This window comes from Arvicanthis niloticus, chromosome 6 (assembly GCF_011762505.2).
Source record: "Arvicanthis niloticus isolate mArvNil1 chromosome 6, mArvNil1.pat.X, whole genome shotgun sequence".
NCBI classification, from domain to species: domain Eukaryota; kingdom Metazoa; phylum Chordata; class Mammalia; order Rodentia; family Muridae; genus Arvicanthis; species Arvicanthis niloticus.
In genome coordinates this window covers 7,476,189-7,491,053 of record NC_047663.1, presented here as the reverse complement: position 1 = coordinate 7,491,053, position 14,865 = coordinate 7,476,189, and the positions used below count along the sequence as shown (strand labels likewise).

The window sequence follows — 14,865 nt, the reverse complement described above, 5'->3', positions numbered from 1 at the left end:
TTAATGTATACGAGTGGTCCATCTGCATGTACACCTGCATGCCAGAAGAGGGCATCAGAATTCATTATACATAGTTGTGAACCACCATGTGGTTACTGGGAATTGAACTCAGGAACTCTGGAAGAGCAGCCGGTGCTCTTACCCGCTGACCCATCTCTCCAGCCTGAAATTCCATTTAAATATATAGGTATTTATTGGGCACATTATTTTATGTGTTCAGTACAGTAAAAGAATCTTCTAAAAGTCTCAGAGCATTGTCAAAAATAGGTATTTACTGGTTGTCCTCTGCCACCCGAGGAGATGTGTCAAGAGACATGGCCTCGATGTCAACAGACTTCACCGATTCTCATAACAGCGCTGAGCACTGCTTCCCCCAGAGCACCTCTGAGGCCTATTCACCCAGAAGACAACACCAAGCATGATCAGAACAGGGACAGCTCCAGAAACACCAGGACACAGAAGTAGAGGCTGCTCAGAAGAGACCTGTTAAGGGACACAGTCACAGTTAGCTCCCTTCCCAGAAGGTGACAATAATACCCTGTACTATGTGGCTGTCTGTGTCCACAAAGATCTAGGTCTGTGTCCACAAAGATCTAGGCAGGGACAAGGACAAGGACTGCCTGAATGACCAGTGTAGTTACTGCATAGCACAAGAAGTAGCCTTAAACTGTGGGCCTGGCCTGCTCTCTCTAGACCAAGCTCATGGGCCTCAAACCAGGCAGGCACCGCCTACCCAACACACCCAAGTCTCTTCTAACTAGACTTCTCCCAGATTCTCCTACGTGGCATTTATTTATTTATTTATTTATTTATTTATTTATTTATTTATTAGCCATAGCTGTTCTGGAACTCATTATGTGGACCAAGATGGCCTTAAACTCACAGAGATCCATCTGTTTTTGCCTCCCAAGTTCTATGTGCCTTGTGCCAATACACCAGCAGTTTATTTTCCATAGTTAATTGTCTGTGTGTGCTCATGTGCATGTATGCAGGTGCACATGTATGTGCATGAATGTGGAGAGGTCAGAGGATAACATTGGTCAGTCCTCAGAAGTCACCACTTTGTATTTCTTCTGAGACAGGTCTCACTATTTAGCTCTGGCTAGAATGGTATTCCTTATGTAGTTTTAGCCTGGTCCTAAACTCACAGAGCTTGCCCTGCCTCTGCCTCCCAAGTGCTGGGATTGAAGCTGTCAGCCACCACACCTGGCCCATCTTTCTTACTTTATGACAGGATCTCTCACTAGCCTGCAGCTTGCCAAGTAAGCTGGCTAGCCAGTGAGTTGCAGGCATCCCCCTGTCTCTACCTTGGCAGCTCTGGTATTTCAAGTAGGTGCCGCGATGCCTGGCTTTTCCTGTAGGTGGCGGGGCTCACACTCAGATGCACTTTACCTGCAAAACCATCTCCCCAGAGCCTTTTCTCCAGGCTCTGGCTGTGTTTAGGTAGTGCCTGCTTGGCAAGAAACTAACTACAGCTCAACAGGTGTGTATCTGAGTGTCGCTGCTGTGTCCCTATCTTTAGATAAGCAACTGGCAATGACAAGACCCTCCCAGGTCAGCCTGAGATTGGGAAATGCAGGAGGGGCATATGGGAGGGAGATACAAACCCCTCTACCTCTGCTCTCCCGGTATGATCCCTCCCCCACATCCAAGGTCTCAGGGATGTTAGTTCCTCACCGAGGCTGTGGACTGGGAACAGGAATTGTGTGCTCTGTGGTCACACTGGACTGAGTATGCACAGGTGAGGATGTTGGGGACTCCGGGATATCTGTACCACCGTTCTCACGGCTCAAACCTGTAACTAGAGCTAAGAATGGAAACACAAGACAGTTCCCACGACCTCCAATCCGTCTCCTACCCAGTGAACCCTCTGTCACTCTGCTTCACACAGGTCCCCAGGGCCATGCTGGACAGCTGTGCGACAGCCTGTCAGATCCACGGCCACACCAGGGTGCTGTCGGGAATTTCCTGCCCAGCCCACCTCTAGGTGCACAGTGTGTGGGTCGCACTTACAAACATGAAGGCAGTCTACTTAGAGAGGAGAGTTTAAGTGTCAGACCCATGAACTGTGTTCTTCACAATCTGTTTGGTGTGAGAGCAGGAGCGTCTGATGGCGATAGGAGTATGTCTGCCTCACATTTTTGTTCACAGATGTTCATCTCAGAAAACCTAGAAAAAGATGTCTTCATACATAAGTAATAGAACAAGCAAATGACAGAGAGTTCTGGGAATCTCCACTGCTAATGCAGATTTCCAGCCAGGGACAATCACAGCACGAGAGGAGGAAGAACGCAGTGCTCACTGGCCCGCTAAGAATAGCAAAGCCACGTCATGATGAAAGCTGCCAACAAGGCAGTAAGTTGAGTAATAAGAGAATCTGTGCAGGAGACAAGTCTACTTAACGCAGAAAGGGCAGGACTAACCCCAGGGCTGCTCACAGAGGGAGAGTAAATACCGTGTGTGTGTGTGTGTGTGTGTGTGTGTGTGTGTGTGTGTGTGTGTGTCTGTGTGTGTCTGTGTGCGTGAGTGTGCGCTGACAGAACCCACACTGGAAAGAAAAATGTGGCGACACACAGATATAAAATATTTCCCTCTTTAAATTTTTATTTTATTATTTTAAAGATTTGTTAAAGAGTTTCACAGGAAAACACAACAAATTTTAGTCATTTTCACTGCTATTACATTGTCGCCCTTCCTGTCCCCACTTCCTTCTTTCCTTCCTTCTTTTTATTTTCTTATTTTGCTTTTTTACCCCAAGACAGGGTTTCTTTGTGTATCAATGATTGTTCTAGAACTTGCTGAGTTTCTCTGTGTAGTCCTGGATCTCACTCTGTAAACCAAGCTGGCCTTGAACTCAGGAAATCCACCTGTCTCCACCTCCTGAATGTTGGGATTAAAGGCATGCTCCATCATTGGCTGACCTACAGGCTCTAAAGAGATCCTCTCCAGATTATATGGTGTGTGTGTGTGTGTGTGTGTGTGTGTGTGTGTGTGTGTGTGTGTCCCACTGAGTTTGACTGGGATTGTTTGTCAGAGTGTGGGTAGGAACATGGTCAACTTACCGGCAGGTATACCCTGGAAGAAATGAAAATTGTGCTCTCAACAGAGCCAGGCTCACTAGAGCCCCACACATGTCACCAAGGAGAAGACACTAAGCTGGGGACTCTTCTCATACAAAGTGGGAGTCACCCACTTTGTTAGGTGTGAGTTTGGCTGTGGGTGTCAGAGCCCCATTGGAGGAGGAGAAGGCTGTGTCATGGTGGAGAAGACAGCAGGGCTGAGGCTGGTGGGCTGAGAACAACTATTTTCCCACTGAGCGCTTAACTTGAGCCCCTGAGCTTCCTCTGAGGACTTTACTGGGTCTTTCTTATTTTGGAGCGTATATGTGGAGGGGGTCTGATACTTGGACATTCAATAGATGCTTCTGAATGAAAAGGAGACAGTTGAATGGCCTGCTGCAAAGACTGTCCTTGGAGGGGTCATGGGGTGATGTGCATTTGTGACTCCTGAGAGGCCAGCTGCCTATCTGTAGTTAAGCTTTCCATTTGGACTCACTGGGCAAAGAATCTAGACTTCAGGGACCAAGAAGAAGCTACTACTTGGGGACCTGTGCAGGTGGCACAGAGCCTAGGTCAACTGCTCCATCCACGTTTGCAACAGGCTTAGTCTCTGGGTTTCTTTGACAAAAAAGAAAGCATAGTGAGTCCTGTCCATAAGGGACAGATATCCAGTGTGACAGTGGCAAATTTTGTGACACTTGAAGAGGCCACAATTCCAGATATTTGGTCAGTAAATTGGCTACTGGTCCACACACTTGTATTGGCATGTGTCCTCTAAGGAACTGAGGCCCTAGGAAGAAACGTGAACTATTCTTGTATTTTCTATTTCCTTAGAAGCCACCAGTGGAAAAGAGGCCCAGTTAGGCACTGTGGCATATTCTGAGAGAAGGGGACATGAATGGGTTCCAGAACTCAGCTGTTCCTTCTATAAGAATGGGATTAGTCTGAGTCTGGGCCCACAGCACCTCAAAACCATGGTACAGCTGACCAGTTATTTCTTAATAGAATAAGCCTTTTCCAGACTGGAGACAGTGCTCTGTTCGTAAAGCACTTGCCTTCCTTGCAAGTACAAGGACATGAGTTTAATCCCTACCACCTGCGGTGTTTGTTTGACTGTTTGTTTTTACGTGAGGGCAGTTGTGTGTGTTTGTAGTGGCAGAATGGCAGTGGAGGCAGGTAGATCCTGGAGTCCCCGGCCAGCTATATGGCCTACTTGGCAAAGGTCCAGGTCAGTGAGAAATCCTGTCTCAAACAATAATGGAAGGACACCTGAACTTGTCCACCACATACACATCTGCCCCTACAATGTGTACACACACACACACACACACACACACACACACACACACACACACGAGAGAGAGAGAGAGAGAGAGAGAGAGAGAGAGAGAGAGAGAGAGAGAGTCAGAGAATCAGAGAGTCAGAGAGACAGAGAGAGACAGACAGAGACAGAGACAGAGACAGAGACAGAGACAGAGACAGAGAAGAGAGGTCAAGATCATTTTCCATCTCCTGGGAAGTGTTCCTTTCTGTCCTGGGCATCAGAACTATGGATCTTCACCAGGCCAACTTCACCTCCCCCAGAGGGTTTCTGTGGCCTGTTCACCCAGAGGACAGCACTGAGCATGCTCAGGAGCAGGGGGAACACCACAAAGACCAGAAACTGGAAGGAGATGCTGCTCAGCAGGGACATGCAGGAAACAAAGGAGGCAGGAAGTAAGTAAGCAGTCACCTGGCAGAGAGGGCTCAGCCTTCCTGGTGTCTGTATCCTATCCTTCAAGGGCCAGATAAGACAAGCCTGAGATGGTACAGGTCTGCCCCCTGCAAGTGCATGGATGGTCTTGCCACCTGCAGGATTCTCTCTGTCTCTCTCTGTCTCTCTCTCTGTCTCTCTCTCTGTCTCTGTCTCTCTCTCTCTCTCTAGCTTTACCCTTTATCCCTCCTCCAGGCTGAAGGCTTTACTGCTCCCTGACCTTTGACCTTGGCTTCTGCTGCTGTCTTCACCAGGATGCTCCTGCCCGACCTCATCCGCACCTGTGTGTTAGGGCCTTGGGCACACTACATCTAGACATGGTTGGTGGCTGCTCCCACTCTGTCAGTGGGTTGACACTGGTGTCGCAGTTCTCTGTGTCCCTTTACTACACCCTGTGGGACCATGAGGCCCTGAGAGTATTATGCCCCATTCCCCACCTCCTGCCATCCTCCATTTCCTGCCCAGGTCTCCATCTCCATCCTTTGTTTCTCCTTTGGCCCAACAGGAAGCCATCCTTAGATCATGGAAAGCATCTACAACTTCAGATATTCTGTGAGTCACAGGTTAGCCCAAACACATTCCTGGAAGATACAAGAGCTGCTGCTTGGCAGACATGCCATCCAACGTCACCAAATGTTTCTAAGGACTGAGCTCTCTCTGTACTTCACACTCTCTTGGACTCTTTACATTTCTGGAGCCTCATACCCTCTGTCACTTGATAACTAACATTCTATCCACTTGCAAAACAAGCAATAACACGTTCAAAGCAATAGCAAAGAGGGACATTTTTTAAAAAGAATCCCTGAGAGAGCCTATGATGTGGGATGCTTTGAGACTTATTTGTCTAACATAAGATTATGGAGCAGAAAGGACACAGTAGAAAGGACAGGGGACTAGATGACACCTGAGGGACAGCTCTCAGGGAGAACTAGTAAGGTAGCCTGTGTCTTAGCTTAGCTTGTGGTTTATCTGTGTCCTTGACCTGGAGACTTGACAACAACAGGCTGTGATGAAATTAGGCCAAGGTAGGTCTACAGTGCTGGGAATTCCTCTGGACACATTCAAGAGTGACAAGCATCGTAGGGGCACCACAGTCCCCAGTTTCCCACTCCTCCTCTGCACTATGGAGACTCCTGTGATGGGTTATTTATGCTCTGCCCAGGGAGTGGCACCATTATTAAGTGTAGCCCTGTTGGAGGAGGTGTGTCACTGTGGGTGTGGGATTTAAGACCCTCATCCTAGCTGCCTGGAAGTCAGTATTCTGGTAGCAGCCTTCAGATGAACATGTAGAACTCTCAGCTCCTCCTGTACCATGCCTGACTGAATGCTGCCATGTTCTTTCTTGACCATACTGGACTGAACCTCTGTACCTGCAAACCAGCCCCAAATTAAATGTTATCTTTAGAAGAGCTGTCTTGGTCATGGTGTCTTTCACAGCAGTGAAACCCTAACTAAAATAACTTCCCACACTGGCTCTTGGCAGAGTTGGACCGGAACTTGGAGATTTATTTTTAGGCTGGAAACAGTAGCCGATGGGAGAGGGATCTCTTTTAACTCAGTGGGGACCCAACTGTGGCCCTCTGTCCTGCCCTCTTGGGGACACACAAGGGAGACACTAAAGCTGTGCTCAGTCTCTCCTGTCACTCAGGTGTTACCTTCCTGCAGCTGAGACTTAGAACAGGAGCCTTGGTAATACTAAAAGGTGAAAGGACTGGGGAGTCCAGCTCAGGCTTTGACATGAGAATCCATTAGCCCAAGTGTTTCTACAAGATAGTTACTGAGGTTAGCAAGTAAAATTACAGCATGGACAGGACAATTTGGTATTCAGATAAATGACTTTTTTGAAATGCAGAAATATAATCATGTTAAGAAATGCTTGGGAAATACTTAGGTAAGAAATGACTGATTTTGCTGAATCCCAGGATTCCTAAGCATTTTGTGTTTTATCTGGAGACACTCCCAGGCAAGAGTCCACAGGGTCAGCCCTGTTGGAAGGAGCTTCCAGAGGACAGTTTTGCCTACTAGATGAAGGGGCTGCTCTGAATCTCTTAGTCCTTGCCAGTGTCCTCCATGGTTGATGTGGACGTCACAAATGTAGGTACAGTCGTCGGTACTGTAGCTGAAATTTCTGGGGTTGCAGATACAAAGAGAAAATGGTTCAGTTGTCCTGTGGATAGTCCAGCTCTGGGTATGGCCTTAAGTTCTTTCCACTAGGAAGTGAGGTGCCCAATTCCCAGTCACCATCCAAAACTTACTTACTTACTTACTCACACATTTACTTACTTACTTAATTTGTTTGTACGTTTCTGAGACAGGGTTTCTCTGTGTAGCCCCAGATCATTTGGGACTCACTCTATGGAACAGGCTGGACTCAAGCTCAGAGATCTGCCTACCTTTGCCTCTCTACTGCTGGGATTAAAGGTGTGCACCACCATGCCGAACACTTTCTTTTCTAAAGAGAGATGAGATGCAGAGAAAAGAAACAGCTCTCTGTTAAGATTTTCTTCCTTCAGAGCTAACTCATCACTGCCTTGTGTGCTATATGCAGAAAAATTTGATTTTCCATACTTTATGTCATTTATTTCTTAAAAAATATCCGTGTGTGTGTGTGTGTGCATGGGTGCTCCTTTTGATCTTTTAAATGCAGCATCTGCTTGCAGTGCCCATGGAAGCCAGAAGAGGGCACTAGAACCCCTAAAACTGAATGACAGATGGTTGCAAGCTACCATGTAGATGCTTTGATCGAAATTCAGTCCTCTGGAAGAGCAGCCAGTGGTCTTGATCACGGACCTGTTTCCAGCTCCAATTATTCTATTTTCTTGGTGTAGATCTTTAAAGCAAGACGTAAACCTAGTCCTTATTACTCTATCCTGCCCAAAAATACATGGTCCATGGCTTCCTTTATTTTATGTTAATGGAGAAGGGGGTCTCAGCATGGGAGTTTAGCTCAGCGGTAGAGTGATTGGCTGGCACACATGAGATTCTACATTCAATTTTCAGATCTGTAGGAGTGAGAATATCTCAGACACAAATGGTGGGAGGGGCTAGAAGACTTGGCTTCACCGCCTCACCCTCTACCTGGGTAAAAATAAGACCAAATAGAGTAGACTCTGTTTATCTTTTCTTGTAAGACTTTTACAAGGGTCATTGATCCCACCGCACCCTAACCAGAATTTTCTGGGTTTTTTTCTCGCCTGGGTCAATGTTCACAGTAACCTTAAACATGGGATCATATCCAACTTTTGAAATTCCACACCAGTAAATGCCAGCATCACTCATCCTCAGATCCTCCATGGTCACTGTGAAGATGCAGCCTCTCTGGTCGTCCCTGATGGACACACGGTTCTTCTTCTCCAACCACTCTGATCCATCAGTTTCAACAAGAATCTCACATGTTTTCCAGTAATCTCCTTGGCACCAGTACTTGTTGTAACCCTCCCAGCCTGAGGCATATTGGCACTGCACTGTCAAGGAGCCTTTCTCCTGACCGCTCACCTCCTCTGGACCTGTGACTGGATCCTGAGCAGTGCAGCAGCCTGGAAAACACAAACGCAGGGACCACTGATCTCCTACTCCAAGGACAGAACTCTTCTGTGTCAAGTTGAGTACATGAACTGAATAACAACCAGTGAAGGCTTCCCTCTCCCCAAGACTTATCAGCATCCTTATCCTATTGGTTGAACACACACACACACACAGAGAGAGAGAGAGAGAGAGAGAGAGAGAGAGAGAGAGAGAGAACCTGAGCAAGAAAAAAAAAGAAAAGATGGCTGAATATGCCAGTTTTATTTCTCAGAAAATAAAATGGTGACAACGACCAATCATGGCTGGAACAGAGGAAGTGACAGAAGACTGTGTCCATTGGACAGAATTCTATCTTCATTTCCATACCAATGACCCTCAGGAGGTTCATCTGAAGAAGCCACATTCCATGGCCACACAGAAGCAACTGTTGATAGTTTCAGCAGTCTCCGGGATGAATGCCTTGGAGGTTGACTAAAATGACACCAACCAATCTGATTTCCGTGCGGAGCAGAGCCTACAGCACACAGGTCCTTTGCTGACTTTCAGATGCATGTAATCTGAGTCCCAGAGCTCCTGCTAAGGACTGAGGATGCAGCAGCAGTGGTGATATGCTCACACAGTACGCACAAGCAACAACTATCAAATACCCGCTTAATGATAAATGAGGCTCTGGAGAGACGGCTCAGTGGCTAAAGAACACTGGCTGCTCCTTCAAAGGTCCTGAGTTCAATTCCCAGCACCCACATGATGGCTCATAACTATTTGTAGTGGCATCAGATACCCTCTTCTCCTCTTAATGAAGATAGAGGACTCATTTATATAAAACACATAAAGAAATAAATCTTTAAGAAAACCTGCTAAGGAAGTGCTTCAGGGAATTGGCTTCAACAACACAGTATGTCCTAATGCCACAGGTAAGAAAACAAAAATTGCCAAATGTAATTATTTTAGATTAAAAAATTTCAACCAACAACATGGAGAGACAGCCTGCAGGGTGGGAGAAAATCTATTCAGACTATGGATCTGACAAGAGGTCAGTTTCCAGACTACATGAGCAAGAATTTAGCTCAAGGAGTCCAGCAGTGATCATAATCCAATTACAAATGGACAAATAAGGGGCCATGGAGATGTGGCTTAGCCAGCAACATATCTGCAGCGTAAGCACAATGAGGAACCTGAATTTGTATCCCCAGCAGCCATGTAAAACGTCAGAAGTTGTGATGGTGTGTCCTTGTGGACCAGCACTGGAGGTCAACAGTAAGGACAGGAGATTCTAGAAGCTCCTTGGCCATCCAACCCGGCTTCAGTCCCAGTGAGGAACTCTGTCTCAGAAAATAAGGTGGCAGTCTGCATGATGGCACATGCAGGCATGTCTCTGTGAGTTCATGGCCAGCCTGGGTTACATAGAGAGTTGCAAGCTAGCCAGAGCTAAATGAGACCCTGTGTCAAACATAAAATCAAATAAAAACTAAGGGCAGAAAGTATTTAAAGAATGACACCTGGCCTCTCAACCTCAGGCCTCCACAGCTGTGCGAACCCATGAGTGGCTGTGCCTGCATGTACGCATGCTCACACCTACATATGCATGCTCACATACCTACACACATATGCTCACACCTACACACATGCCCAGAATGCACGCTCACGCCTACATGTGCATGCTAACTGCCCCAACACCTACACGCACATGCTTACACCAATACATGAATGCTCACACACACACACACACACACACACATACACACACACACACACACACACACACACACACACACACACACAGGAGCAGACAAACTGAGCAGACAGTTCTCAAAGAAGATACAAATGGTCAATAACTATGTGGACAAATGTTCAATTTCACTGATCATCAGGAAGATCAATGCAAGTCAGAACCACAGAGAGCATCATAACCCAGGTTCAATGGTTATTTATTTGTTCTTTGAAGCAAGACGTAAACCTGGTCCTTATTACTCTATCTTGCCCAGAAATACATGGTCCATGGCTTCCTTTATTTTATGTTAATGGAGAAGGGGGTCTCAGCATGGGAGTTTAGCTCAGCGGTAGAGTGATTGGCTTGCACACATGAGGTTCTACATTCAATTTTCAGATCTGTAGGAGTGAGAATATCTCAGACACAAATGGTGGGAGGGGCTAGGAGACAAGGCTTCCCCACTTCACCCTATATCTCGGTAGATATTCAATATCTCAGTGTCCTCTGAGTCACTTGTTCCTTACCAATCTTCTCCATTCCAGTGTCCTCCATGGTTGGTGTGGACGTCAGAAATGTGGGTACAATCGTCAGTACTGGAGTTGAAATTTTGGGGGTTGTAGATACAAAGAGAAAATGATTCAGTCCTTATCTTGTACCTCACTGGTACAATTAGGAATAAGTATGCTCTAATTGTATTTTGAGAGAAAAGTTTTACTTTAACAGGAAGGGTGATATGTAGAAGAAGCTAAGTGGGACGAAGTACTGAGAGGAAGAGATGGAGTAAGGAGAGGGGAAGATGAAGAAGAGGAGAAGCTAGGTGATGAGCGTGAGAAAGGGGGGGGCTTGGAGACAGATGTTCATGTGTCTCCATCAGTCAAAGATAGTTTATATATCTAGGTTGGGTATTGGATTACACTTCTGATTGAGCATTACCAAACTTATAAAGTCTTTGATTAACATTTTTAAAAAATTGTATAAAAGCAAAAAGGAAAAGGGGGCATGGGACAAGGGTTTTCTAGGGAGGGGAAATGGGGAAAAAAGGATGGCATCTGAAATGTAAATAAAAAAATAAAATAAATTTTAAAAATGATTCAGTCCTTCTCTGGATAGTCCAGCTCTGGGTATGGCCTTAAGTTCTTCTACTAGGAGTTAAGGAGCTCAATTCCCAGTCACCATCCAAAACTTACTTACATACTTACTCACTTACTTACTTTATTTATTTATTTTTGAGACAGGGTTTCTCTGTGTACCCCCAGATCATTTGGGACTCACTCTATGGAACAGGCTGGCCTCAAGCTCAGAGATCTGCCTACCTTTTTCTCCCTACTGCTGGGATTAAAGGTGTGCACCACCATGCCTAACACTTTAATTCTTTCTAAAGAATGATGATGTGTAGAGAAAAGAAACAGCTCCCATTAAAACTTGCTTCCTTCAAAGCATCCTCAACACTGCCTTGTGTGCAATATGCAGAAAAACTTGGCTTAGCATATTTCATCTCTTTTAAAAAAATATTCACGTAGGTGTGTATGGGTGGTCCTCTCTATCTTCTAAGTGCAGCATCTGCTTGCAGTGCCCATGCAGCCAGAAGAGGGCATCAGAACCCCTGAAACTGAATGACAGATGGTTGCAAGCTACCATGTAGATGCTGGGATCGAAGTCCAGTTCCCTGGAGAGCAGCCAGTGGTCTTAATCACTGAGCCTGTTTCCAGCTCCAATTATTCTACTTTCCTTGTAGATCTTTGAAACAAGATGTAACCCTGGTCCTCATTATTCTATCTTGTCCAGAAATACATGGTCCATGGCTTCCTTTACTTTATGCTAATGGAGAAGGGGGTCTCAGCATGGGAGTTTAGCTCAGTGGTAGAGTGATTGGCTGGCACACATGAGATTCTACATTCAATTTTCAGATCTGTAGGAGTGAGAATATCTCAGACACAAATGGTGGGAGGGGCTAGGAGACAAGGCTTCCCTGCCTCACCCTCTATCTGGGTAGAAAATAAGACCAAATAGAGTAGACTCTGTCTATCTTTTCTTGTAACACTTTTACAAGGGTCACTGATCCCACCATACCCAAACCAGAATTTTCTGGTTTTTTTTCTTACCTGGGTCAATGTTCACACTAACTTTAAACATGGGATCATATCCAACTTTTGAAATTCCACACCAGTAAATGCCAGCATCACTCATCCTCAGATCCTCCATGTACACTCTGAAGATGAAGTCTCTCTTGTAGTCCCTGATGTACACTCGGTTCTTCTTCTCCAACCGTTCTGATGCATCGGTTTCAACAAGAAGCTCACATGTTTTCCAATCATCTCCTCGGCACCAGTACTTGTTGTGATTCTTCCAGCCTGAGGCATATCGACACTGAACTATCAAGAAGCCCTGCTCTTGCCCACTCACCTCCTCTGGACCTGTGACTGGATCCTGAGCAGTGCAGCAGCCTGGAAAACACAAACGCAGGGACCCCTGATCTCCTACTCCAAGGGCGGAGTTCATGTACTGATAACAACCAGTGAAGGCTTCCCTTTCCCCAAGAGAGATCAGCATCCTTATCCTATTGGTTGAAGCCTCAATAGAAAAAAATGAGAAAGAAAGAAAGAAAGAAAGAAAGAAAGAAAGAAAGAAAGAAAAAAAGAAAGAAAGAAAGGGAAAGGAAAAGAAAATAATGCCTGAAGATGCCAGTTACAGTTCCCCGAAAATAAAATGGTGACAATGACCAATCATGAGTGGAACTAGAAAGTGACAGAAGACTGTGTCCACTGGACATAATTCTGTCTTCATTTCCATACCCATGATGCTCAGGAGGTTCATCTGAAGAAGCCATGATGTTCACTCAAAAGCCACTTTCTTAGTTTCAGCAGTCTCTGGGTTGAATGCCTTGGAGGTTGACTAAAATGACACCAACCAATCTGATTTCCATGTCGTGCAGGGCCCACAGCACATAGGTCCTTTGCTGACCTTCAGATGCATGTAATCTGAGTCCCAGAGCTCCTGGTAATGACTGAGGAAGCAGCACCAGTGGTGATGTGCTCACATAGAATGCACAAGTAACAACTATCAAATAGCAGCTTAATAATAAATGAGGCTCGGGAGAGATGGCTCACTGGTTAAGAGCACTGGCTACTCCTTCAGAGGTCGTGAGTTCAATTCCCAGCACCCACATGATGGCTCACAACCATTTGTAGTGGCATCAGTTGCCCACTTCTCCTCTTAATGAAGATAGAGGACTCATGTATATAAAACACATAAAGAAATAAATCTAAGAAAACCTGCTAAGGAAGTGCTTCAGGGAATTGGCTTCAACAACACAGTGTGTCCTAATGCCACAGGTAAGAAAACAAAAATTGCTGAATGTAATATTTGAGACTAAAAGGTCTCCACCAACAGCCTGGAGAGACAGCCTGCAGCGTGGGAGAAAATCTATTCAGACTACGGATCTGACAAGAGGTCAGTTTCCAGACTACATGAGCAAGAATTTAGCTCAAGGAGTCCAGCAGTGATCATAATCCAATTACAAATGGACAAATAAGGGGCCGTGGAGATGTGGCTTAGCCAGCAAAATATGTGCAGTGTAAGCACAACGAAGAACCTGAATTTGTATCCCCAGCAGACATGTAAAAAGTCAGAAGTCGTGATGGTGTGTCCCTGTGGACCAGCACCGGAGGTCAACAGTAGAGACAGGAGATTCTAGAAGCTCCTTGGCCATCCAAACTGGCTTCAGTTTCAGTGAGGAAGCCTGTCTCAGAAAATAAGGTGGCAGTCTGTCATGGTGGCACATGCAGGCATGTCTCTGTGAGTTCATGGCCAGCCTGGGTTACATAGAGAGTTGCAAGCTAGCCAGAGCTAAATGAGACCCTGTGTCAAACATAAAATCAAATAAAAACTAAGGGCAGAAAGTATTTAAAGAATGACACCTGGCCTCTCAACCTCAGGCCTCCACACGTGTGCATACCCATGGGCGGCCATGCCTGCACGCACCCATGCTCACACCTACATATGCATCTACACACGCATGCTCACACCTACTTATGCATTCTCACACTCCCTCGAACACCTACACACGCATGCTCACACCTACATATGCATGGTCACACACCTACACACGCATGCTCACACCTACATATGCATGGTCACACACCTACACACGCATGCTCACACCTACATACATGCCCAGCATGCATGCTCACACGTGCCCTACACGTGCATGCTAACTGCCCCAGCAGCTACACGCACATGCTTACATCTATACATGAGTGCACACACACACACACACACACACACACACACACACACACACAGCAGACAAACTGAGCAGACAGTTCTCATTAAGATACAAATGGTCAATAACTATATGGACAAATGATCAATTTCACTGATCATCAGGAAGATCGAAGCAAATCAGAACCACAGAGAGCATCATAACCCAGGTTCAATGGTTATTACCTTAAAAGACAAAATATAACAATTGTTGATGTATGTGGGACAGAGGATGTCTCACACACTGTGTGTTGGATTGTATGTTAGACTTTATGAGAGCTCCTCAGAAAACTAGCGTAGAACTGACGCATAACTCAGCAGTCCCACTGGGGACACAGCCTGGGCTGGTTAGGCTTTGATAAACCTGACACCATCTGGGAGCATAGAGAAAGGAAGAACACCAGTTGAGAAATGGTGTCCCTCAGGTTGGCCTCTAGGCAAGCCTGGGGGACATCTTCTTAATGTGAGAAGGTCCAGTCCACTGTGGGTGCTGCCACTCCTGGGTAGCAGAAGAAAGCGGGCTGAACAAGCCACGGGGAGCAAGGCAGCAGGCTACG

At 46.0% G+C, this 14,865-nt stretch overlaps 1 protein-coding gene across 1 annotated transcript in view; it reads right to left on the bottom strand.

Annotated features, from left to right (window-relative positions):
- The window catches only part of LOC117711797 (polymeric immunoglobulin receptor-like), a 32,713-nt gene that overhangs the window by 16,014 nt on the left and 1,834 nt on the right, over positions 1-14,865 (bottom strand). The window contains exons 2-4 of the mRNA XM_076935505.1: positions 12,151-12,492; positions 10,573-10,641; positions 8,007-8,348 (exon numbers count right to left, since the gene is read on the bottom strand). Of these exons, the coding sequence (XP_076791620.1) occupies positions 8,007-8,348; positions 10,573-10,641; positions 12,151-12,492 (753 nt within the window). The remainder of the gene's footprint in view (positions 1-8,006; positions 8,349-10,572; positions 10,642-12,150; positions 12,493-14,865) is intronic.